Here is a 24,859-nt window from a genome sequence, read left to right as displayed (position 1 = left end):
GGACTTCCATTCAGCTTGATTTCAGGCGGTTTTGAATGATGGTTGTTCTGTAGTTTAGTTGTAACTTTGATATGGTTGTGGGAAGACTGATACTGCGTTTACCTATGCTGCCATCTTGGAAGCAACTTTATCATTTTCATCAAGAGGCTCCAGGGCCAAATGCTGGGGCACTTGTGAATGGTCCCATGACAATGCCACAGGATCTTTAAACCCCAGGCCTGGACAGGCTTGCGTGGCACATTGTGTTGCTGTGCTAATAGCAGTGGCAACCTGGGAAGTCACTCTTTGTCATTTGATGTGACCAAGCAAAACCAGGAGGCATTTGTTTCTAAATGTGCTTATCATTTATGATTTCATAATTAAATAGTTTCCTGAAAAGAACAGCTCTCCCTGGTGTTTCAGTATTTCCATATCAAAGTTATTTTGTACATAGTCATCTCTCCCACCAGACTATGAGCACCTCCTGGAGTCCAGGTTGTATTCACATTTGTGTTGGCCAGTGCCTGGCACAGAGCGTCTGACATGCCATAAATATTGTTTGACCAAATGATAATCAACATCTAATTCAGAGAAAGAAAAAAGAAATGGAGAGGGGGTTGGAATTTCCTGACCCATCTCCTATATCCCTATAAGGCTGTTCAGCCTTCACAGAACAAGAACAGCTATAAGAAAAGGCTGTTTTTCCAGGAAAGGTGTCCATCAGGGCAAAATGAGTACATATTTTGTGAGGCTCAGTGCAAAATGAAAATGCGGGTCCCTTGTTCAAAAATTAAGAATTTCAAGACACTGTCAGGGAGAGCATGAAGCCAAGCATGGGCCTTTCTAAGACTGGCAGGTTGCATGCCCATGACACTGGCCGTGCCGTAAAGAGTCATGAGAAAGAGTCACCCCGTGGAAAATCAGTGAGGTTCTTTAAGTCTGGAGGGACTGCAGGGTGCTCAGCCAATATAGGGTGTTACAGACCTGCCTGGACAGTAGTACTGTGGGCTCTAGGGACTCTATGCAATGAGTCAATAATGCCTAACCTGGAACAACCTTTTATCACTTATGAAGAGTTTGCATTGATCTCAGACCCTCTCTCCAGAGCATATTCCTCTTTCCCAAACCCACACACCTGCCTTCACACTGACTAACTGGCTTGCTCCCCCACTTCTCCTCGTTTTCAGTTTAACCCCAAGTCACCCAGGCCACCCCATCTAGCAACATGCCACATTTGTACTAAGCATCTCAGGGCTAACCTGTTTAGATGTTTCTTTTTTGGGTGATAGACAGTAGCTGCCATAATACCTGTTTTAGTCTGTTCAGGCTGCCATAACAAAACACCATAGTCTGGGTGGTTTTATTTATAGCAGAAATGTATTGCTCACGGTTCTGGAGGCTGCAAGTCCAAAATGAGCATGCCAGCATGGTTTGGTGCAGGGCTCTAGACTGTTTACTTCTGGCTGTGTCCTCACAGAATAGAAGGAGCTAGGGAGCTCTGTTGGGTCTCCTTTACAAGAGCGCTAATCCCACTCATGAGGGCTCCACCCTCATGATCTAATCAAGTTCCAGAGGCCCCACATCCTAATATCATCACATTGGGCATTAGGATTTCAGCATGTGAATTGTGCGTGGGGGGGGGGGGGGGCGGGGGGCGGGGCACAAACATTCAGATCATAACAATACCTAATTGAAGAACAATGTATATACATGAAGAAGGATCCCTTTATCTCATCCCCAGAACCTTCCCATTCCCCTTCCTTACCGTAAGAAGGAGTTTAGGGGACCATCCCAAGCACTCTGCAGAAACCCCTGTGCCAAGACACCCAAAGTCTTTCCTGACCCTGGACATGCACCCTGCCAGCAACCGAGCTTGTCTGGCCCCCCCAGCCTGTTCCCACCCTACACTGCATGCCGTACTTACCCTTGGAACTACAGTGAACCTCCAGGAAGTTTCCAGGTGGTAAGGACCATAGGTGGGGAACTTGAAACTTTAGCGAGCACTTTATGACTATTGCTTCCTCTTGACTGGGGAGGGGACTTGTTTCTTCTAGACCATTGCCTTCCCCCAACCCTTCATCCATCCCACCACTCTCACTACAAAAGGAGTCTTAGGGTTTACTGCTGGCCACTCTGCTCGTGGGAGCTGTACATGTTCTGCCGAAAGGTATGGGGGGGCCTTACAGTGCTAGAAGCCACCTGCCAGATCCGGCTGGTGACAGCTCCAGGCACCTGGCCCACATGTGCGAGGTCCCAGAGGCCAGGAAGTTGAAACATTGTCCAGCTGTCTCCCTGTGCTGGGGAAGGTGCCCAAGCACCCCAATATCTCAGGCGTGATGATGCTGACACGAAAACTCGCCAGTAGAGAGGCACACGTCTCTGAAGCGCTGAGCTTTGGAACCCATAGTCGATAGGGGAGTGTTTCTTTTGAATGGGGAGCAGCGCTGTGTAATTCAGAGATCATCTGTGAGAGCTGAATGGGGTCAAGTGGAGTTCGCCTTTGATCAGAAGAGTCAGAAGTCCCCGGGGATGTCTTTGCAATCTCCTGCTTAGCCTGGTAGCTGGGCTTTCTCAGGCCTCATTTGTCTCCCCGTGACTGATGTGGTCTTAATGACAGCAGCTCTGAGCTAGCTCCCTGCCCCCAAGCGTGCAGCCGGGTTTGTTTCCCAGGCGGCTGGAGCAGCCTCGTCGCCTGTCACACACTCTAGGTCTTTGCAGCCCCACCTTCAAACTCCTCACCCCTTACACACCGACCTATGTTTTCTTTCTCGCAGGGTCCCCGGTGGCACATAGACCTGCAGCCATGGGCAGGCCCTGCTCAGTCCCTGGATGAAGAAGCTTTGAGGTTCCTGAGATATATCAGCACCACCCAGGTTGTGTTTCATGTGCAAGGGGGTTTGGAGATGATGCAAAAGATACCGATTGCCCCTTTTGAAGAAGGATTTGTCAGTGAGGGGGTGGAGAGTCCTGATAGGACTTGAGAGGGGCATGGTTTCTGAGGCATAGCTGCTTACATTCATCCACACACTCAGAGTCAGGTAAGGATGCCTTCCATTTGCTTCAGCATCCTCTCCCCTCCAGGAGCATCGCCACCCTGAAATGTTTTAATGATTCATCCCGATGTGTTCTAAGGATCCACTTTAGGAAATTGCTTTGGAAAACCATTTGAAAAGACAGATTCGTGCCCACGGGTAGGCAGTCAAGTGTGTTACAAGACTAAACCCTCATTTGGAGGTTCAAGCTTCGTTTTGTATCTGGAGGAACCCGCCTATTTGCTTTTCTGCCACAGACGCTTGGCGGATGGGGACGTGCCAGGCAGAGAGCAGAGGAGACCCTGCAGGCAGTCTGAAGAGAAGCTTCTGCATCCAGAGGCTTCTGTTCTTTAGGGCACTTTGGATCGTTACTGAGCAGCGGCCTATATTAGTGACTTAACACACTGGGCCAGCTCCTGCTCAGCTCGCAGGCTGAGTCAGTGCCCCGAGCAGGCGGAGAGATCGTCCATTAAGGAGAGTCAATGACTCTTGACACGATAATCAGGAGGTTCCATCCTCAAGTAGCCTGATCCTGGGGAGAGAAACAGAAGAGGAAATCAAGGCTGGAGGGAGACTTGGCCCTGAATTGGGAGGTGCTAGTACATTAGCAACTCAAACCGTCTGTGAGGCATAGGCCCACTCAGGAAACCTCCCTACGAGCTGGTATGGCACTGGGGACCCCAGTTCTTTGATGTCCCATCAGCCCACTGGCTCTCGGCATTCCACTCCTCCTCCTAAATCTCACTAGCAACAAAGCCCATTTTTCATCCATGGGAGAGAATCAATTTCTAGATTTGTAGAAGACTAATTTAAGGGTAGAAGAAAGTCCCATTTCTCATGTGATGCAGTCAATCAGGGATTTTAATATTTGTCACCTAGACATGGAAGTAAAAGCTTGTTGAATTAATCATGAGTAAAAGAATGATAAATTGGTCTCTGTGCTTTACATAATTTTTATCTTATTTTGCTGCTACAGAATAATTTGGTGGACTCACATAGACTTAATTAAACTACTGAAATTGTAATTTTATGGTTTGGTTTTATGTGAAGGATAAGAAGCTGGACCTCTTAACTGCGACCTTAAGGAGCCCTTAAAGCCCCCGAGAAAACGAGAGATGTTAAATTCATGAGTTGAATTTGAGAATTATGGGCTTCACCCTCCCCCAAATAAACTGACCAAGTGAAAGTCCCTACATTCCATTTGATATGTATTGCAGGTTAATGTTCTATAACTTCTAAAAGGCATATTTACTTAGAAGAAGCTCTTGAGGATCAAAGGGTCATTTCAAACCCCTCTTGGGTCTTTCCCATGACTAATGGGCTTAGAGGAGAAAAATTCTAAAAAAGAATGAAAGAAAGAGAGAGAGAGCGTGTTACTATGTGCTCTGATGTTGTGACCCTGGGCAATTTAGTTTGCTTCTTTGCCTCTCACTGTTCTGATCTTGAAAAGGAAGAGTACTAAATTATTTCTAAGACCCTTCTCAGTTCTGTGACCTTGTACTCTGCTGAGAATAGTGTAGGATTGTTATTTTTTGAGCACCTACTATGTGCCAGGAGCTATACTAAGCCCTGGGGATATAATCTAAGCCACGAGGCTGACAAACCAGTTAGAAAGGCAGAGAAATGGACATACAGTGATTATCCAGCTTGGTGAGTACAATAATAGATATGGGCTTGATGAAGCTCATTAGGAGGATATTTGTTCTCCAGAAAGAGTGAGATAAACTTCCAGACCCCACAATGGTTTTATAATCAGGAGTCATTTTTGCCCAGGTTAAGTCCTGTGCTTTTATGTACTTCCGGGTCGCTTGGAGGCCAGCAGGTGGGAGCTCGTCAGAGATGACACTGATCTGTTCTTCAGTAGAATCCTTCACTCCCCAGTGCTCTCTCCCCCTCTCTATGTAATGCAGAGCTTTTTGGCTGCCTTGGGAGCTTATGCTTTATTTAGAACTCATTTTGAAAATGAAAATTTATAAAAGTGGTAGAATATTAGAGTCACTATTACCTAAAATTTTCAGTTAACGGAAGTGAGTCATAATGGGCAAGGAAAAGAAAATTAAATCTCTGAAGGTACTAAAGCAAATTCCACCCCCGTCCTCTTCTGCTGCTTTTTAAATTAAAAAAACAAAAAAACAAAAACCACACATGCACAACATTATTTCTCTAAAATCTGTGTTCAGACTTGTATAGCAAAGCCCAGCATTTGATAGGTTCATCATTGATTTATTCTTTCCTTAATTCAGTAGACATTTGTTGAGCTCCTGCTTTGTGGCTGGCACTGTGGTATCAGAGGCTGGGATACCAAACCTGAACTAAATACCCACTCACAGTGGTAAACAGCTAGGGTGCAGGAGAGTTGTGTGTTCTCTAGCAGGGTAGGTGGGTGGGTGGAGAAGCATCCCCAGCCCAGGGAGCTCAGGAACAGAAGCTCAGAGCATGGGACAGGGGGCACTAGCCTGCAGTGGCGATGGCACTCCTGGACTTGTGCATTGTGGTGACTCTGATGGCATGATTGGGGCCTGCACTTTGAATGAATCACCAGAGGATATGGTGTTTGGGTAGAGTATACAGAATATCAAGCTCCATTTAATTAGGTGTTGTTTTCTAAAGTGAAAGACCATGGTTAAATCTCTGAGTATTGGTCGATGATATGCTGCTGCTAACTAAGGGTTAAATCACAAACACAGTGCTCTGTTCTAAGGGAAAGCTCCAGATCCAGCTTTTTATGGCAACCCCCAAACCATATGCCTCCAGGAAGCATGCCTTGCAGTACAAAATTATCCTAAGCAACAGTTGCTGCTTTAAAAAAATACATGTAAAACTCTATCTATCTATCTATCTATCTATCTATCTATCTATCTATCTATCTAATAATCTACCTGTCTACCTATTTTTGAGAATAACTAGAACCTAGGTTCTGGAGAGGCAGAATGTAGAACTTCATAACAATAGTATTTATTATATTTGCTATTACACAAATGCACCCACCCACCCACAAATTGAGATAAAAGCAACAAAACCACAAATCTTTCCTTGAGATTTTACCTTTCAAAATAATGGTATTACACAAACATACAGTCGATTAGTGAAGTGATTCTTACTGAAAGTCCCCAAATTTTAAGGGCTCCTTTTGCCAGGGTCTACTTATGGATTGGCAGAAAGGCTATTCAAGCTTTTGTAATACAACATAAAATAAAAATTAATTAGATTCTTTTAAGTTAAATAACTAAAGAGCATTTTAGAAAACATTTTTTCCCCTGGAGTTTATTTTCCTTTGTCGAGACCTAATTTGCTTTTATGTGGCCAAAATTGCAAGGGGAATTAGGAGAGAGAGAGAGAGAAAGAACATAATTACTAGAGTTAAAGCTTACCTAGGAGTTACTACTCTCACTTATTTGCTTGCAAGAGGGTTTATGGAAGCCCTGGCCATAAATCTTAACAAGGAAATTTGAAAAATCAATATTTAATTAATTTTTAGGAGCTGAGTTTTACCGAGTACTCTTAGTTGTTTTTTTAAAAAAACTAATGTCTATCAATGAGATGGTTAGCAAATGGCTAAAGTGGAAAAATGTGTTTTATTTTTGGACTAGGAGAGGAAAGGGGAACATTAGCAAAGAGATCAGGTGGAAAAGAATGCCTTTCCAATAGGGATATATCTGTGCAAGATGAAGTCTGCGGGAGAAGAAGAAACGCTTAAAGCATCATTTCTAATAGAATAAAAATGCAGTTACAACGTTGGCAAAGGAGGAGCAGCTGAACCCCAAAGCCCTGAATCTTGACCCTTAAAACTTACCTAACTCTTAGAGGCCTCTGGCTAGCTGTCGGGGCTGCCTTTCCAGCTTTGTTAGGGGTGGGGTTGGAGGGGCTGGTGTTTTCAGATCAAAGCTCTGGTCTAAGAGTAGCCTCTTCCCTGAATTTGCTAAAGCACAGGGGAGCCGGCTGAACATTTCCATGGGGCTTTACAAAGGGTCACAGGTGTAAGTTGCCTCGGGGAGCTTGTTAAGATGCCTGTCAACCTCAAAGGCTGATTTTGCAGATCTGGAGAGGCACCCAGGAATATGCATTTTTAAGTTTCTCCCAGGTCCATCAGAATGTAGGTGGACCACACCTTGAGAAACACGGTGGGAGAGGCCAGAGTTAGGTTTTAATGGTGTCAGGAAGGAGTTATGAATAAGAACGTCCCTATTCTGATCTTTCATTATGGCAGTTTGTAGGGAGAGGGCCACACAAAGACCAACAGCAGACGGGCATTGTCATACCACTTACATAAAAGTACCCCAGGAAGCTGCCCTAGAGCACATGGTTTAGCTGTGAGGACCAGGTGTGCTCTGGAGGCCCCCAGCACTGCCCTGGACTAACTGCTGCAGGACGCAGGGCATGAACGGAGTGCCAGCCAAGGCGCTGATGTTTAAGGCACAGAAACTTGCCCACTAGTGAAAACAGTCCCAGTGAATACACAGCTCTGAGTAATTAGATTAGCAACTTCTCCTTTGGGTGGGTGGGTGGAGAGTAGGAGGTGGGCAGACAGAAGCATAATTTATTTCCATTTATTTGTGGGAGAAGATAGGAATAAATTGTACAAATTAATATGTTGACATACCCAGTTAATAAATGTATTCTGTGCTAGTTGCTTGGGAGAAAATTCAATTCCATTTATGATTTTTTTTTTTTTCCCATTTAAACAGTGGTTGTAGACAGAGATACTGGGTTGAGGGAAAAGAATATAAATATATAGGGTTTCACTATTGAAGCTTCCCTCTAAAATGTCCAAATTCTAGCAGTAGACTCTGTCATAGTCACTGGTAAATAGTGCTCCGGTGATTCTACCAGCCCAGCCCTAGATTACAAGAGTAAGGGAGAGGCTGTATTAGTTGAATAAGTGCCACACAGTAAATTCTTTTCAGATTAAAAATTTGCAAAAACAGTTAAATAAAAGGATTGGCAAGCCTAGGATGTCTTCTTAACAAAACTGTTTGCTGTTATGTTTTCCGATGTGACTCTCAAAACACCTTTTGCATCTGGAGTGGTCTGTGGTCTGTAGTGTGACAGCGAGGGCTGCGGCAGGGTTGGTGGAGCATCATGAGGACTGAGCCTTCTGAGGAATGGGTGGGAAGCACTCTCCCTAGTAAGGTAACTGCCTTGGCCACGGACTTGTTTTGTTTGGTCACAGCAATCTCAGCCACAGTGCGCCCTGTGTCGACCTCAAACAGAAGTCAGAAACTCCTTACAAAGGTATTTACTTTCGTGTGCATTTGAAATTAGAGACTTGCTTCCCTTTGGTTTTCTCACCTAATATTGGTGAATGAGTTAACAGAAGTGCTTTGGTTAGCTCAGGGAGCGCCTCCTTCCTGGCTGGGGCCTCGCTCCTCTCCCCCAGGAGGAAGCTCATTAGAACAGCATATGACAAAGCGTATTGTCCTCTTCGCAGGGACTATGGATTAATTTCACGTGACCTCTGATCAGCTGTTAACCTTGGATAACACATGCTACCCATCTGGATGGTGGTGGCCCCACCTACTGTGCCTGAGATAAGGAATCAGCAATCTTGTATCCTTCTGAGACCTATGCCTGTGGCTGTATTCCACGACTTTTAGTAAAACCTATGGGTAACAGACCTCTGTGTTTTCGGAGTACTGTTTTCCATGTCTGGAATGTCCTTCATGGTCTCAGCTTCTGTCCGTCCTCCTAGACTTACACACGCCTGCGGAGCCTTCCCCGCCCCCTCCTCCCGCCATCTTCGCTCCGGCCTGTTCTCCCCTGTGTGCTCTGTGCATGTGACTGTAGCAGCTTTTAAGGTCCCTTCAAACCTGCCTAGAGTCTCCACGAGGTTATTTATAATCTGGTACTTGGAATTCCTCTGAACATTTCACAGCAGTCGTGCGTTTCCCTGGGGAAGGACGTAGTTAGCAGTGGAGAAGGACATAACTCTCCTGCTATGGTTTTGAGGGACCGGGAATCAGTAAGTGCCTACCTGCCATTTATCATCCAAAGCTTTAAATTATTCACATTGATTTCCAATCCCTACAGATTGCATGTGATCACGTGAGCACAGACAGCCTTGCTACGGACTCCAGCCCTGCAAAGAAGCCCTGGTCGGTTTGTCTTGATGACAGGTTTGGCTTAGCTCATCAAATCCGCAACAAGCAGTGCCGTCTCTACTCTTTAGGGTGAGTACGTTTCACAGCAGGAGGAAACAAAAACACTTCTGCAGGTGGCCAAGGTCTTTTTAGCAACACAAAGTTATGAATGGGTGCAGTGTACAGCGGGTGCTATGCTCTGCCTCCTGCCGTTGTTCAGACTCACCTGTCTGTGATGTAATGTGGGTAGTTACCAATCACCCAAAGTGGCCAGGACCACTTTCTCTCTCATTGAGGGTAGTAAATTGGCAACTTCAGTTTTCAGCATAATGATGATCCTCTTGGGGAAATCAATGATTTCCAGCTAGAATTAGAGCATCCTTGTTATAAACAGAGAAAAATATTGAAAAAAAGAACAGTGAGGATATAAGAAATTTTATACACAGTTATGATGAGTGACCCAAGGCAAATGGCCATTATTGGATTTTTATGTTTCGTGCCAATGATAAATCTGGGTATAGTTTGACATTTAAAAAAGAGAGAAAAGGAACCTCTTATGAAACCATGAGACTTTGTCAAAACTGTGGGCAATGTTGATATTCAGTTATTCAGGTTGAAAATGACCCAAATGTACAAATGGATTTAGAAAACTTTTTGTAAGAGGGTGAATATAAAATAATGAAACTATTTTACCAAGTGCACCAGTACTCATTAAACAGTCCTGAACTTACAAAAACTTTTTGTAAGAGGGTGAATATAAAATAATGAAACTATTTTACCAAGTGCACCAGTACTCATTAAACAGTCCTGAACTTACAAATGATATATGTCTCAAAAAAGCAGAGTTATTTTTGTTTGGAACACCCTGTTCCATGGACTCTGTGGAAGCCTTGTGGTTAGGTTCTCAGGCCAGATCCCTGAGGTCCTTTACAAAAGCTCTGGGGACCCCAAGTGTCATATGCTTGTTCTTCACCAATAGGTTTCATTGCCTCTACGGTTTACATTCAGGCCCAAGAGTGACAGCTGCCCACCAGAATGCCGAGTGTTAGGGGCCGACATTTGGGTGATGTGGAGTCCCACCCAAAGGTGCTGATGCCTGAATGATCATTGCTTGTCAAACCTTACCCAACAAGAACTCTTGTGGATTTTAAAACAATAACACACAAATGTTTCAAATAAGAGTTTCAGGATAACAGAAACATTCTTCCATGGGTTAAATGAAGAGTAATGGTGTCTATCAGTGGAGCTTGATAAGCTATAAGCACGCAATATATATTTGCTACATAAATGATTGCTGGAGGTAAGGAGACAACGGAGGGAAGCTGACTACGCTGTGATTTAAACTCGGAGGCTTGAGGATTAGGAAATAAATCGCTCAGCCAGTTGATTAGGACAGAGTTCTTTTGTTGGGAGCCCACCGGCTCTGCTTCAAGATCATAGGGAGAATGGGAAGTTGTGACAGGAGAGTTTATTTTATGTCATATTAAAAATGCATGAAAGTAGGTCATAAAAATAATTGCAGAGTACCACATGCAAACTGGAAATCTCAGCTTGGTCTTATGTTCTTGCTCCAAACTGCCTTTATAATTCGCTTAATATTTTACACCCTGGAATAATTTTATTTAAAGCACAGAACCAAATAAAATGAAACTGAGAAAGCTGTTTTCGGAGGCATTTTAAAAATTCATTTTTGCTTTCCTTATCCTTCAGAGCCATTAGATAAGGTAATTCTGCTGTAAGATTTCAGATTATTACATGCAAAAATGTGGTTTCTTATTTTCACTTAAATGTTCACTATTCAAAATCAACTTTGTAAAGAGCAGATAAGAACAGTTGACTTCCACTGGAAACAGAAATGAATAGATGATGAGGACCAACATTTGATTCAAAACCTGAAGATGCTTAATTGAGAACTGGAAACTAAAGAAATGATTTCTTATGCCCCCCAAAAGGAGGCTTTGGATTGCGGATGTGTATGCTGATCACACTGTTACTCAGGACTTAGGGTCCAGATGAGCATGCCCCCTTTCTCAGGCGAAGTGCTTGCTTGGGGTGCATGTAACAGCAGCTGACAGACAGCATTTACGTTGATGCTGAAGGAAGGAGGAAACCCAGGGCGGAAGTGGTGCTCCTGGAGTGAGGTGCATGGGTTCCTAGCGCTGGGAGCATCGGGATAGTTGTGAGATGGGTGGGGAGGGCAAATGGCAGGTGGGTCATATGGCCGCTACATCCAGGCAGTATGAGCTCCAAGCCCCAGGGCTGCGGTAGCAGCAACAGCGTGCCACTGCTGTGCCCTGTCATTTCCATCCTAACTGAGGGTCACCCTCCTGGAGTGAGAGGGAGGAAGGGACCTGATGACACAAGGATCTGAGGACAAAGGCTCACTGCCCTGCCTTCTGGTCTGTTTCCTGCCCTTCCTCCACCCCCAAGAACTGGAGCAGGTATCACCTACCTCCACTTTCTCTCTGAAGTTTCTTTACTGGGAGCCAAAGCTTTTATTTTACAGTTAATGCAAACTACTTTTTTGGGGAGGGGGGGGAGAGTACACTCTGTGTGAAGGTCAGTTGAAAATTAAAATCAGATCCTTTTCAGTTTTGAAATGAGTAGATTAGACTGATTAGGACAGAAAAGGCACTGAAAAGGAACATGGTGTTATGGAGAAGGGGACCGAGAAGATAAACCAGAGGCTGTGGGTTCAGATGAGATTATCATCTCCCGCAGAACTTCAGACAGGTCAGCCCTGCAAGTCGTCCCGGGTGCAGAGTGGAGGGGTGATGGTAGGAACTGGTGGGGAGCTGGGGGCTGAGGGAGGTAGGGAGAGTGAAGTGGGAAGAATCACCTAGTTCATCCTTCATGTGAAAGATTGTATTTCAGGGGCAGGAGAGACAGTGTAAGGGAACGCTTGAGGTGGGATCATACACAGGCAAATGTTTCTCATCTCTTCTTCAGTTCTCTGGGGGGTTGCACCATTTGGGTTGAAGACATCAATTCTTAGCATAAGACAGAAGAAGGTTTGATGGATGACACATGGTTAGGCAACAAGAACATTTTATACAGAAAATCTGGGACTTCTGGTGGCTGTGAGCACTTCAAGAGCAATGACTGAGCTCCATAGCCAAAACTTTTCATCTTATAATAGTTTAATTGACACAAGAGCTCGTAGTATATATGAATGAGGAATCAGAAAATCATGGACCCAAGGACACTTTTTAGATAAATTTTTTCCTCATCACCTCCATGAAATGTTAAACCGTAGATATACTATTATCTGTTTATGTAGCATACATATCTGTCCTTTATATGGAAAAAGAGGATGATGTTTCTGCCCCCAAGAATAAATTCTTTTCTCTCTTAGAGGTGAGATCACCCCTGTTGAGGATATATTTTTTAACAATCTTGGCATTTTATGCAATCTCATTTAATAAAAATTATTAATTATAAAATATTTTTATCCATTATTCAATGTCCTTTATGCTTTGGAAAACCTACATCTCTGACTCTAGTAGTTGGCAGTAGATAGATCTAATTCTAATCATTTTAATAATTCGATACTAGATAATCCAGTTGTCTGTATCAGGCTAGATGATCGTCTGTGCAGTTTCTGTGGCTCCTGCTGGGATGAAGGATGGACCCTTTTCCTGGGGAAATGCTAATTGTCATACTTCCTTCAGCCCTTCCACCCGCAGTGGTGTGGGTTAAAAACCTTCCCTTACCTGCTCTGATTTTTATTTTAAAAATTTTTAACAGCTTTGTTGAGATATAATCTGTATACCACACAAGTCACTCATTTAGTGTACAGTTCAATGGTTTTTGGTCACTATAGTCATTTTTATCACCTCCCCCAAGAGAAGCCTTGTACCCCAGTAGCAGCCATTCCCAATTTCTTTCCAACCCTCTTCCCACCCCTCATTTCACCTCATAGTCCTAGGCAACCACTAATCTACTTTCTGTCTCTATAGATTTGCCTATTCTGGACATTTCATATGATTGGAAGCATAGAATATGTGGCCTTTGGTGACTGGCTGTTTCATTTCACATACGTTTTTGCATAAGTTTATAACATGTATCAGTTTTTCATTTCTTTTAATTGCTAAATGATATTCCATTGTATGGATGTACTGCATTTTATTTATCCAATCATCAGTTGAGGGACATTTGAGATGTTTCTACTTTTTGGCTATTATGAATATGTTGCTATGAAAATTCATGTGTAAGTTTTATGTGGACATTTGTTTTCATTTCTCTTGGATATATACCATTTTAAATTCCCACAAGCAATGTATGAGGGTTGCAATTTCTACACGTCATTGCCAATGCTGATTATTATTGGTCTTTTTTATTATAGCCTTAAAAAAGATAGCCACCTTATTGCTAGTCTCTAGTGGATGTGAAGTGGTATCTCACTGAAGTTCCAATTTGTTTCTTTCTATTGGCTAATGATCTTGAGGGTCTTTTAAAAAAATTTTTATCCTCAACAGAGGATATTTTTCCATTTGTCATCAGATAGAATGGGAGGAAGGGAGAGAGAGAGAGAGAGAGAGAGAGAGAGAGAGAGAGAGAGATGGAGAGAGAGAAACATTGACGTGAGAGGGACACATTGACTGGTTGCCTCCTGCACAATCCCAACCAGGGCCGGGAACTAACCACAACTGAAGTACCTGCCCTTGACTGGAATCGAACCCAGGACTCATTGGTCTGCGGACCAACACTTTAACCGCTGAGCAAAACTGTCCAGGGCTTGAGTATCTTTTTATGTATTTATGCCCTGAGTTTTTGATTCCTGGGGAACATGAAGGACACTCACCTTAGTACTCTTAAGAATACTTTTAAAAGAATAACCCAGTACCTGAAACAGTGCCACATTCATCCCTTCTACCCTTAGGTAATCATTCTGCCACACCAGATTAGCTCATGGAAAATTTAGTGGAGATTACAATGTTCTGAACTGTGTGGGTTCAATAGAAGGTTGAAAATAGGAAACAGGATCTCTTGGTAAAAGAACGAGAGAGTTTGTGAAAGGAGTGATGGATCTAGGCTGAAAGGATAGAGAGAATTGTAGCTGAGGGATAGCAGAGGTTGACGTGCATGGGCCCAGGGAAGAAAAGAGCAATGTAGTGGGAGTGCAGGGAGACACAAGGTAAATAAGAGTATTAAGAATGTCTATGTGGCCCTGGCCGGTTTGGCTCAGTGGTAGAGCATCAGCCTGCAGTCCAGAGAGACCCGGGTTCGGTTCCCGCTAAGGGTATGTACCTTGGTTGCAGTTTGTCCCCGGCCCTGGTTGGTCATGCGGGTGGCAGCCACTCAATGTGTCCCTTTCACATTGATGTTTCTCTCTCTCTCTCTCTCCCTCCCACTCTATCTGAACAAAAAAGGGGAAAAAAAAAAATGTCCTCGGATGAGGATTAAAAAAAAAAAAGGATGTCTATGTGGAGAATCACTGTACTGAAAACTTATTTTGTAGGTAACTAGAATCAGGTAAATAATTGTTATCCAATGAGCTAGTATATTTATAAATTATGAACTACTCTGAAATAGTAGAGTCTAAGAGAGTGAAGTATTTCTGCACTGGATTCAGGTTTGGTCAATGTATTATAGATAACGCTATGAGATTTTGGTATCTTTTTTTCTTTTAATCCTCACCCAAGGATATTTTTCCATTGATTTTTCAGATAGAGTGGAAGGGGGAGAGAGAGAGAGAGAGAGAGAGATCAATGTGAGAGAGACACATTGATTGGTTGCCTCCCGCACGACCCCAATAGGGGTTGGGAATGAACTGCAACCGAGGCACGTGCCCTTGACCAGAATCAAACCAGTGACTCTTTGGTACAAGGGCCCAAGATCTAACTGTTGAGCCAAACCAATCAGGGCAGGATTTTGGTACCTTAAATTATATCTAATTATAGTATTTTGGGCAGAGAAGCCATAATCAACATTTTATTTTATTTTTTTTATTATTATTTTTTTTTGTACACAATCTTTTTTTTTTTTTTTATGAATTTTTATTTATTTTTTTGTTACAGATATTGTACCTTTTTACCCCATTGGCACCCCCCACCCTACCCCCCCTCCACCCTGTCCCCGGCTTAGTTGTCCATGTCCATTGGTCATGCATACATGCATATAAGTTCTGTGGTTTATCTCTTCCCACCCCCCCACCCCCCATCCCCTCTTCTGAGGGATGTCAGTCTGTGCCCTACTTCCATGTGTCTGGGTCTACTGTATTCCTCAGACTGTTATGTTCATTATATTCCGTATATAAGTGAGATCATGTGGTATTTGTCTTTTTCTGCTTGGCTTCTTTCACTTAGGATAATACTTTCCAGGTCCCTCCATGTCGTCTCAAAGGATAAGAGATCTTTCTTTCTTACCGCTGCATAGTACTCCATTGTGTATATGTACCACAGCTTTTTGATCCATTCGTCTACTGGTGGACACTTGGGCTGTTTCCAGATCTTAGCTATTGTAAATAGTGTTGCTATGAACATGGGGGTACAAATATTCTTCCTGATTGGTGTTTCAGGCTTCTTAGGGTATATTCCCAGCAGTGGGATCACTGGGTCAAATGGAAGTTCAATTTTTAATTTTTTGAGGTAGCACCATATTGTTTTCCATAGTGGCTGCACCAGTCTGCATTCCCACCAGCAGTGTATTAGAGTCCCCTTTTCTCCACACCCTCGCCAACACTTGTTGTTTGATGATTTGTTGATGGCGGCCATTCTGACAGGTGTGAGGTGATACCTCATTGTTGTTTTAATTTGCATCTCTCTGATGATTAGTGATGTTGAGCATTTCTTCATATGTCTCTTGGCCATTTGTATGTCCTGTTTGGAGAGGTGTCTATTCAGCTCCTCTGCCCATTTTTTAATTGGGTTCTTTGTCTTCCTTTTGTGGAGTTGTATGAGCACTCTATATATATTGGAAATTAACCCCTTATCTGATACATCATTGGCAATGATGTTCTCCCATACAGTGGGTTGCCTTTCCATTTTGATGATTGTTTCTTTTGCTGTGCAGAAGCTTTTTAGTTTGATGTAGTCCCATGTGTTCATTTTCTCCTTTATTTCTGTTGCCTTAGGTGATGTATCAGTGAAAATTCTGCTCCGTATGATGTCCGAAATTTTGTTGCCTACATTTTCTTCTAGAATTTTTATGGATTCACGGGTCACATTTAAGTCTTTTATCCATTTTGAGTTTATTTTTGTGTATGGTGTAAGTTGATGGTCTAGTTTCATTTTTTTGCATGTAGCTGTCCAATTTTCCCAACACCATTTATTAAAGAGGCTGACTTTACTCCACTGTATGCTCTTGCCACCTTTGTCAGATATTAATTGAGCGTATTGCCTTGGGTCCATTTCTGGGTTTTCAGTTCTGTTCCACTGGTCTATATGCCTGTTCTTGTGCCAGTACCAGGCTGTTTTGGTTACAGTCGCTTTGTAGTATAACCTGATATCTGGTATTGTGATCCCACCTACTTTGTTCTTCTTTTTCAAGATTGCTGTGGCTATTCGGGGTCTTTTTTGGTTCCATATGAACTTTTGAAGTATTTGTTCTAGTTCTATGAAATATGTCGTTGGTATTTTGATGGGGATTGCATTGAATCTATAGATTGCTTTGGGTAGTATGGACATTTTAATTATGTTAATTCTTCCAATCCATGAACAGGGTATGTGCTTCCACTTTTTTATATCTTCCTCTATTTCTTTTTTCAATGACCTGTAGTTTTCTGCAAATAGGTCCTTTACTTCTTTGGTTAAGTTTATTCCTAGGTATCGAAATTTTTTTGGCGCCATGGTAAATGGGATTATTTTCTCAGTTTCTCTTTCTGTGAGTTCATCATTGATGTACAAGAATGCCGTCGATTTCTTGACGTTAATTTTGTATCCTGCTACTTTGCCAAATTCATTTATTAAGTCTAATAGATTTTTGATGGAGTCTTTAGGGTTTTCTATGTACAATATCATGTCATCTGCAAATAATGACAGTTTCACTTCCTCCTTTCCAATTTGGATCCCTTTTATTTTTTCTTCATGTCTGATTGCTGTGGCTAAGACTTCCAGTACAATGTTAAATAAGAGTGGCGAAAGTGGACATCCCTGTCTTGTTCCTGTTCTTAATGGAAATTTTTTTCGTTTCTGTCCATTGAGTATGATGTTGGCTGTAGGTCTTTCATATATGGCCTTTATTATGTCGAGATATGATCCCTCTATTCCTACATTGCTGAGCGTTTTTATCAGAAATGGATGCTGGATTTTGTCGAATGCTTTTTCAGCATCTATTGATATGATCATGTGGTTTTTATTCTTCATTTTGTTGATGTGGTGTATCACATTTATTGATTTGCGAATATTGTACCAGCCTTGCATCCCTGGAATGAATCCCACTTGGTCATGGTGAATAATTTTTTTGATGTACTTCTGGATCCGAATTGCTAATATTTTGTTCAGGATTTTGGCGTCTATGTTCATCAGGGATATTGGCCTGTAGTTTTCTTTCTTCGTAGTGTCTTTTTCTGGTTTTGGAATTAGAATTATGCTGGCCTCATAGAACGTGTTTGGAAGTCTTCCTTCTTCTTGAATTTTTTGAAATAGTTTGAGGAGAATGGGTGTTAGTTCTTTTTTGAATGTTCGGTAAAACTCCCCCGTGAAGCCATCTGGGCCTGGGCTTTTGTTTGCTGGGAGAGTCTTGATTACCTCTTCAATTTCCTTGGTTGTTATTGGTCTGTTCAAGTTTTCTATCTCTTCCGGAAATAGTTTTGGGAGACTGTGTGTTTCTAGAAATTTGTCCATTTCGCTTAGATTTTCGAATTTGTTGCCATATAGTTGTTCATAGTAGTTGTTAACAATCTTTTGTATTTCCGTGGTGTTGGTTGTTACTTCTCCTCTTTCAATTCTGATTTTGTGTATTTGGGTTCTCTCTCTTTGTTTCTTGGTGAGTCTAGCTAAGGGTCCGTCAATCTTGTTTATCTTTTCGAAAAACCAGCTCTTTGTTTCATTGATCCTTTGAATTGCTGTTTTTGGTCTCTATGTCATTTATTTCTGCTCTGATCTTTACTATTTCCTTCCTTCTACTTGCTCTGGGGTTTTCTTTTTCTTTGCTTTCTAATTCTTTAAGTTGTGAGGTTAGACAGTCAATTAGAAATTTTTCTTGTTTTTTGAGGTAGGCCTGTAGTGCTATGAACTTCCCTCTCAGAACTGCTTTCGCTGCATCCCATAGATTTTGTGTTGTTGTGTGTTCATTTTCATTGGTTTCCAGGAAGTTTTTAATTTCTTCCTTGATCTCCTCGGTGACCCATTCATTGTTTAATAACATGCTATTTAGCCTCCATGTGTTCAAATGTCTTTGCATGTTCTTGTTGCAATTGATTTCTAGTTTCATGCCATTGTGATCTGAGAAGATGCTTGATATGATTTCAATCTTCTTGAACTTGTAGAGATTTAGTTTGTGTCCTATCATGTGGTCTATCTTTGAGAATGTCCCATGTGCACTTGAGAAGAATGTGTATTCTGTAGTTTTGGGGTGTAATTCTCTGTAGATATCTATTAAATCCATTTGGTCTAGTGCTTCATTTAGAGTCTCTGTTTCCTTGCTAATTTTTTGCCTAGAGGATCTATCCAGTGCTGTCAATGGGGTGTTGAAGTCCCCTGCTATGATTGTATTGTTGTCGATTTCTCCTTGGAAGTCCTCCAGAAGATTTTTAATATATTTTGGTGCTCCTATATTGGGTGCATATATGTTTATCAAGGTTATATCTTCCTGTTGGATAGATCCTTTCAATATTATGTAGTGGCCGTCTTTGTCTCTAGTTATGGTCTTCATTTTGAAATCTATTTTATCAGATATGAGAATTGCTACCCCAGCTTTTTTTTGCTTTCCATTTGCTTGGAAAAATTTTTTCCATCCCTTCACTTTCAACCTATGTGAGTCTTTTGTTGAGAGGTGGGTCTCTTGTAAACAACATATAGATGAGTCATGCTTTCTTATCCAATCAGCTACTCTGTGTCTCTTTATGGGAGCATTCAATCCATTAACGTTTATGTACTTATTTATTGCCATTTTTGTTTAGTGTGGTTCTATTTTTCTTCCCATTTCTACTGCTAATTACAGCAGTCCTTTTAACATTTCTTGCAGTGCTGGTTTGGTGCTAATGTATTCCCTTAGCCTTTTTTTTTGTCTGGGAAGCTCTTTATTTGACCTTCTATTTTGAATGATAGCCTTGCTGGGTAGAGTAGTCTTGGATTCAGATTCTTGTTTTTCATGACTTTGATTACTTCATGCCATTCTCTTCTGGCCTGTAGTGTTTCTTGTGAGAAGTCAGCTGAGAGCCTTATGGGGTTCCCTTTGTAGGTAACGTGTTGCTTATCTCTTGCTGCTTTTAGGATTCTCTCTTTGTCTTTAATTTGTGGCATTTTAATTACTATGTGTCTTGGTGTGGGCCTGTTTGGGTTCTTCTTACTTGGGACTCTCTGTGCTTCTTGAACTTGAATGCCTTCTTCCTTCACCAAATTAGGGAAGTTTTCTGTCACTATTTTTTTGAATATATTCTCTATCCCTTGCTCCTTTTCTTCTTCTTCGGGGACTCCTATGATGCGAATATTATTACGTTTCCAGTTGTCCCATAGTTCTCTTAAGCTGTCTTCCTGTTTTTTAATAGTTTTTTCCTTTTGTTTTTCTGATTGGTTGATTTTTTCTACCCTGTCTTCTAATTCACTGATCCGGTCCTCAGCTTCCCCTACTCTGCTTTTTAAACCTTCCAATGTGTTTTTCATTTCGGATATGTCATTTTTTATCTCTTCTTGTTGGTTTTTAATTTCCATTTGGCTTATTTTCAGTGTCTCTATGTCCTTACTCATGCTGTTCAGCTTCCTCAAGATCATGGCTTTGAATTCTAGCTCTGTTAACATGCCTAATTGCTCCGCATTGATCTCATCTTCGGTGGAGGTGTCTTGCTCTTTCATTTGGCTTCTGTTTCTGTGTTTCACCATTTTGGCTATCACTGTGGGCTTTGGAGCCTGTCAAGTTCTCCCTGTGGGTGTTGGTGTTCTGCTGTTTGTGGCTCCCTCTCCGGGATGGAGTCAGTGTCCCTCGTTGTATGGTCCTCGCAAGCTGCTTTTCTGTTGCTTTTTCCCGTCGATTTGTCTGTGTTATAGTTGTAATTCCAGTTTGGTTCTGGGAGACGGTCTGTGTAGCTCCGTTCACTCCGCCGCCATTTTTCGGTTCCTCCATAATCAACATTTTAAAAAATAATCTTTTTTCAGTTAATTTCATGTTTTTCATTCAAATTGATGCTTTAATCAAAGTGATGAAACTTATACCACTAAATAAAGAATATTTTTGAGTAAATTAGAAGTTTATAAGTATATGAATTTTGTACATGATGTGCCACCTACTGAGTACTTTAATTTCTTTCCCCTGTTGATGTGAATTTTAGGTGAGGAACCTGTTCTGCTCCTTGAGTACTAGATCCAGTAGGACCGTGCACATCTGCCTTTTGTTTACAGTGCTATTTTTTTTTTTTATCCTCACCCGAGGATATTTTTCCATTTTTTGTACAGATAGAGTGGGAGGGAGAGAGAGGAAGGGAGAGAGAGAGAGAAACATCGACGTGAAGGGACACATCGAGTGGCTGCCACCTGCACAACCAACCAGGGCTGGGGACAAACTGCAACCGAAGTACGTGCCCTTAGTGGGAACCGAACCCGGGTCTCTCCGGACCGCAGGCCGAAGCTTTAACCGCTGAGCCAAACTGGCCAGGGCTACAGTGCTATTTTAAAGTACAGTCTATTCCTAAGAAAACAACTGTTGTCTTTAAATTGAGCTGCCTCGTAGCAACTGTGGCCATTAGAGTGGAGACCAATTACCTCATTAGTAGAAAGCACCTCTCCCTAAGGGACTGATCCTGGGGCTTATATTTTTGACATATTCTGAGGAAATCTTTTAAGACAGCTAGATAGTCATTGTTTCATTGCTACTATGCTTTACTTTTTATGTTTATTTATTTTTAAGATTCTGAATAGATTTTTACAGAGAGAGGAAGAAAAGGGAGAGAGAAACATCAGTGTGAGAGTGATACATTGAGCTGCCTCCTGCACGCTATTGGGGATCGAGCCAGCAACCTGGGCAGGTGCCCTGACCTGGAATCAAACCAGCAACATTTTGGTGCATGGGCGATGCCCAACCAACTGAGCCACACGGGCCAGGGATATGGTTTACATCTTAAAAAAAAAAAACATTTGATATGCTTCTGCGTGTTTGAACATGTGATTCTCTGGTCTGTGTTTGTTTAGCCGATAGTTCCCCTACTTTCTTTCATCCAGAAGCTTTTAGCTATAGTACTATTTATGAAAGAGGGATTGTAAATGTGCACCATTAGCCATGTGTTGAAATAGAAGGAAGCTCGATATAACTAAGAAAATTGGCGTTGGAACTGTTATTTTGTCAATCCAACACTTTTTGCTTCATTCCATGATTTTTGGTGTTGATTTCCATCCTCCTCTTTCTCTACAGGCTGGGAAGTGATGACACCCATTTTGAGGTTAGCATGGCCAACAATGGATGTGAAGTGCATCGTTTTGATCCTAGTGTTACGTCAGCTCACATTCTGGAGAGTCAGCACCTTTGGTATCACCGCTTGTCCATCGACTGGCGGGACCCCCATCCAGCTGTTGCTGCCCAAAAACCACATAGCAACACCAGAAAATTGGGAACCATTTTGAACGAATTTGGGCATCACAAGGTAAGATTTTTTCATTTGATTTTATAATTAAGAAAAATGAACAAACTCATAAACTGTATATATATTTTTTTAATCCTCACCCAAGGATATTTTCCCATTTATCACCAGATAGAGTGTTGGGGGGTGGGGGGGTGGGAGAGAGAGAGAGGGAGAGAGAGAGAGAGAAACATCCATGTGAGAAGGACACATCAATTGGTTGCCTCCCATGTGAACCCAACCAGGGCCGGGGACCAAATCTCAACCAAGGTACATGCCCTTGACCAGAATCAAACCTGCGACTCTTTGGTCCACTGGCCAACACGAACTGCTGAGCCAAATCAGTCATGGCTGTATTTTTTAAAGGCAAACCAAGAATTGGATAGGTGAAGGTCCAGTTTTTTAATATTTTATTTTTCAATTACAGTGCACATTCAATATTATTTTATATTAGTTTGAGGTGTACAGCATATCGCCAGGCAATTATATACTTCACAGAGTGATCAGCCCAGTATTTCCAGTACCCACTTGGTACCATACATAGTTATTACAATATTATTGACTATATTCCCTATGTTGTACTTTATTTCCCCATGACTATTTTGTAGTTTCAGTCTTACCCATTACCCATCATTATTTACAGAGTCAGCTCTGTAGACATAAGCTTTTGACAAGGATAGAGATATTTAAATTGATTTAAACATTTTAGTTGCTGTTGAGTAGCGCTAAGTCAAGTTTTGGCTAAGACTGGATAGGGAGACTAACAAACCTACTATGGCATAGGCTCCAGAGTATCATTTCTGATGGGCAGTTGATTTAAGATTTCCAGACAGAGGGAACAACCTGTGTCAGCCTTACATACAAAAAATAATCGGAATCGGGTTTATATTTGGTAACAGTTTGCTTGTGCATCCTGTTTCTCACTGTCGTGACAACTATTTTGAGTCTCCAGGCTCTTAAAGGTCAGAAAATATGTGGAGCTTTGATTAAAATGTACTTTGTAAAATTGAATGGACATTAAGTGTGCTGCAACTGAGATACTTCTGTTCAAAGGATGTCAAATCTCTACAAATATTTTATTGTGAATGGGTAGCAAAGAAAGGGACTTGTACTTTGAACTGTGTTCTTAAAAGCACATTTTGGTGTAGAGCTGAGCTAACTGCATGTTGTAGGCAGATACTAGGGAAATTCTCCCGAGTGTAGTTGCTTATGTTTGATTGCCAACCCTCTTGGGCTTGGCCTATCTTTGCCTCCTATTCCCAGCCAGAGATGACATGCAATTTAGAACATGCCAGAATGGGTATTTTGGAGAAACAGTGTACATGGAGTTTAAACTTGAGTGTGCTGCTTGATCTTTAATAAAAGGGCTTTTCCATGGTATGTTCTTTCTTCTCTTCTTCTTCCTCCTCCTCCTCCTCCTCCTCTTCTTCTTCTTCAAAAACTCCATTTAATTCAACAGCAGGAGCTTCTTCAAGAACAACTTCAAAGAATTTGCTGTTTTTTTAACTTGTAATTAACTATTGATTTGTATTTTGCTTTGATACTGAGAGTAACTAGCATTGAATAGTTAGAAGCCTTAATGAAAAATATAGAGGACTTTTGGGGTAAAGTCTGTGAACAGAACCCAAAGAAGGGAGAATATTTTTTAGAACTTTATTCTGATCTTGGTGCTCGTTACCTTCATAGACCTGTTTTTTTTACACCTGAAAATCACAGGTGTGATTCTCGAATATGTCAACTCTAGATTATTTATAGAGCTAACTACTGATCTTTGTGTTCATTAGGCATTTTCCTGCTCCTCCTTAATGCTCTTTACATCCTGGCTCTATCCACCCCCACTCTTCCTAAGAAAAGACTGAGTAGAGAAAAGAGGTGAAACAAAGCGATTTTGCTTTTGTTTTTAGTATTTTAGCCAAAGATTTGGTAAATGTGAGGATAAAGTGAGGCTTTGAAAAATGATCTGTGGATGTAATTTATCTAAGCCACACTGCCTGTGGAAAAGGCGTTTTTAGACATCCAGGTTCGCACCTGATTTGTGCGTTGAACTCCAGGGGAGCTGAAGTAGGCAAACCTCCACGCTGAGATGAGGCAGGATGCCCTCACCCCACTGCTCCTGGAGCAGCAGCCTCCGCACACACCTGGAAGCAGAGCCGTTCTGGGAAATTGCTTGCATTCCTAAGGCTACTTACTTTTGTTAAACACATGAATCATGTCACTTAAAAATAGTTAAGATGCTAATTTTCATATGTATTTTACCACCATAAAAAAAAAAAAAAAAAGGAAAAAACCCTCAGTAATAATGAAAGTGATCTGGCTCAGAAGTGCCAGGTGTTTCTGCTGCTTAAAAGACACATCCCTTGTTGAAGAACGTAAGAGAGACTGATATTCTTTCTTCGGATGATTTTTGGAGGAATGCTCTAAAACAACACCAAAAACTAAGCCCACCGGTGAGTGATGGCTTCCTTCAGGAACATGCTTCTGGGAGCTATGTGATGCCAGATAAAGGGGAATCTCGTTTCTGGCCTGTGGCAAGCAAGGTGTGTTTTCATTTTTCTGCTTGTGTACAGGCACTGGCCAGTAGGACGTGCCTCTGGCAGGGAGAGCAAGAAGGAAAAAACCAAACAACCACATGCAAAAACATGGCCGCGCTTTTCGCCTTGCCTTCTTTTCTCATTTTTTTCCGGAAAGTGACTTACAGAAACCATGTCATGGCTTTAAAGCATCTCATACGTTTGGTGATGTTTTCCATGGTACGCTGTTATTTTTTTTTTCTTTTTATCAGACCTTGATTCCAGAACTCTGGCAGAAATGTAGGCAGAATGAAAGGCAGTATTTTGAGATGGTGACAGAAAGATGCATATGGCTTTCTTAGTGCTTTTAAAACCCTTTGGTAATTTTAACTTCAAACTATAAATAAAAAAATCTGTTTAAAGCGTCAAGTGAGAGCAGCTGCATCAGCAAAAGCACAGGAGCCAGAAGCCCAGTCTGCCAGGGAATAATCTCACCTGAACCCAGCACTATCTGAAATGATTAACTGTCCTTACACAACTGCTTGCTGCTGT

At 41.8% G+C, this 24,859-nt stretch overlaps 1 protein-coding gene across 2 annotated transcripts in view; it reads left to right on the top strand.

The window, feature by feature from the left end:
- The window catches only part of METTL24 (methyltransferase like 24), a 102,255-nt gene that overhangs the window by 32,592 nt on the left and 44,804 nt on the right, over positions 1-24,859 (top strand). Inside the window, exons 2-4 of one of the 2 annotated variants that reach the window (XM_036249223.1) lie at positions 2,754-2,852; positions 9,039-9,178; positions 21,593-21,821. In XM_036249223.1, coding sequence (XP_036105116.1) covers positions 2,754-2,852; positions 9,039-9,178; positions 21,593-21,821 — 468 coding nt within the window. The remainder of the gene's footprint in view (positions 1-2,753; positions 2,853-9,038; positions 9,179-21,592; positions 21,822-24,859) is intronic. The other variant, XM_036249224.1, reaches the window with a different exon arrangement.

This window comes from Molossus molossus, unplaced genomic scaffold, assembly GCF_014108415.1.
Source record: "Molossus molossus isolate mMolMol1 unplaced genomic scaffold, mMolMol1.p scaffold_m16_p_8, whole genome shotgun sequence".
NCBI classification, from domain to species: domain Eukaryota; kingdom Metazoa; phylum Chordata; class Mammalia; order Chiroptera; family Molossidae; genus Molossus; species Molossus molossus.
This window is presented reverse-complemented; position numbering and strand designations above follow the sequence as displayed.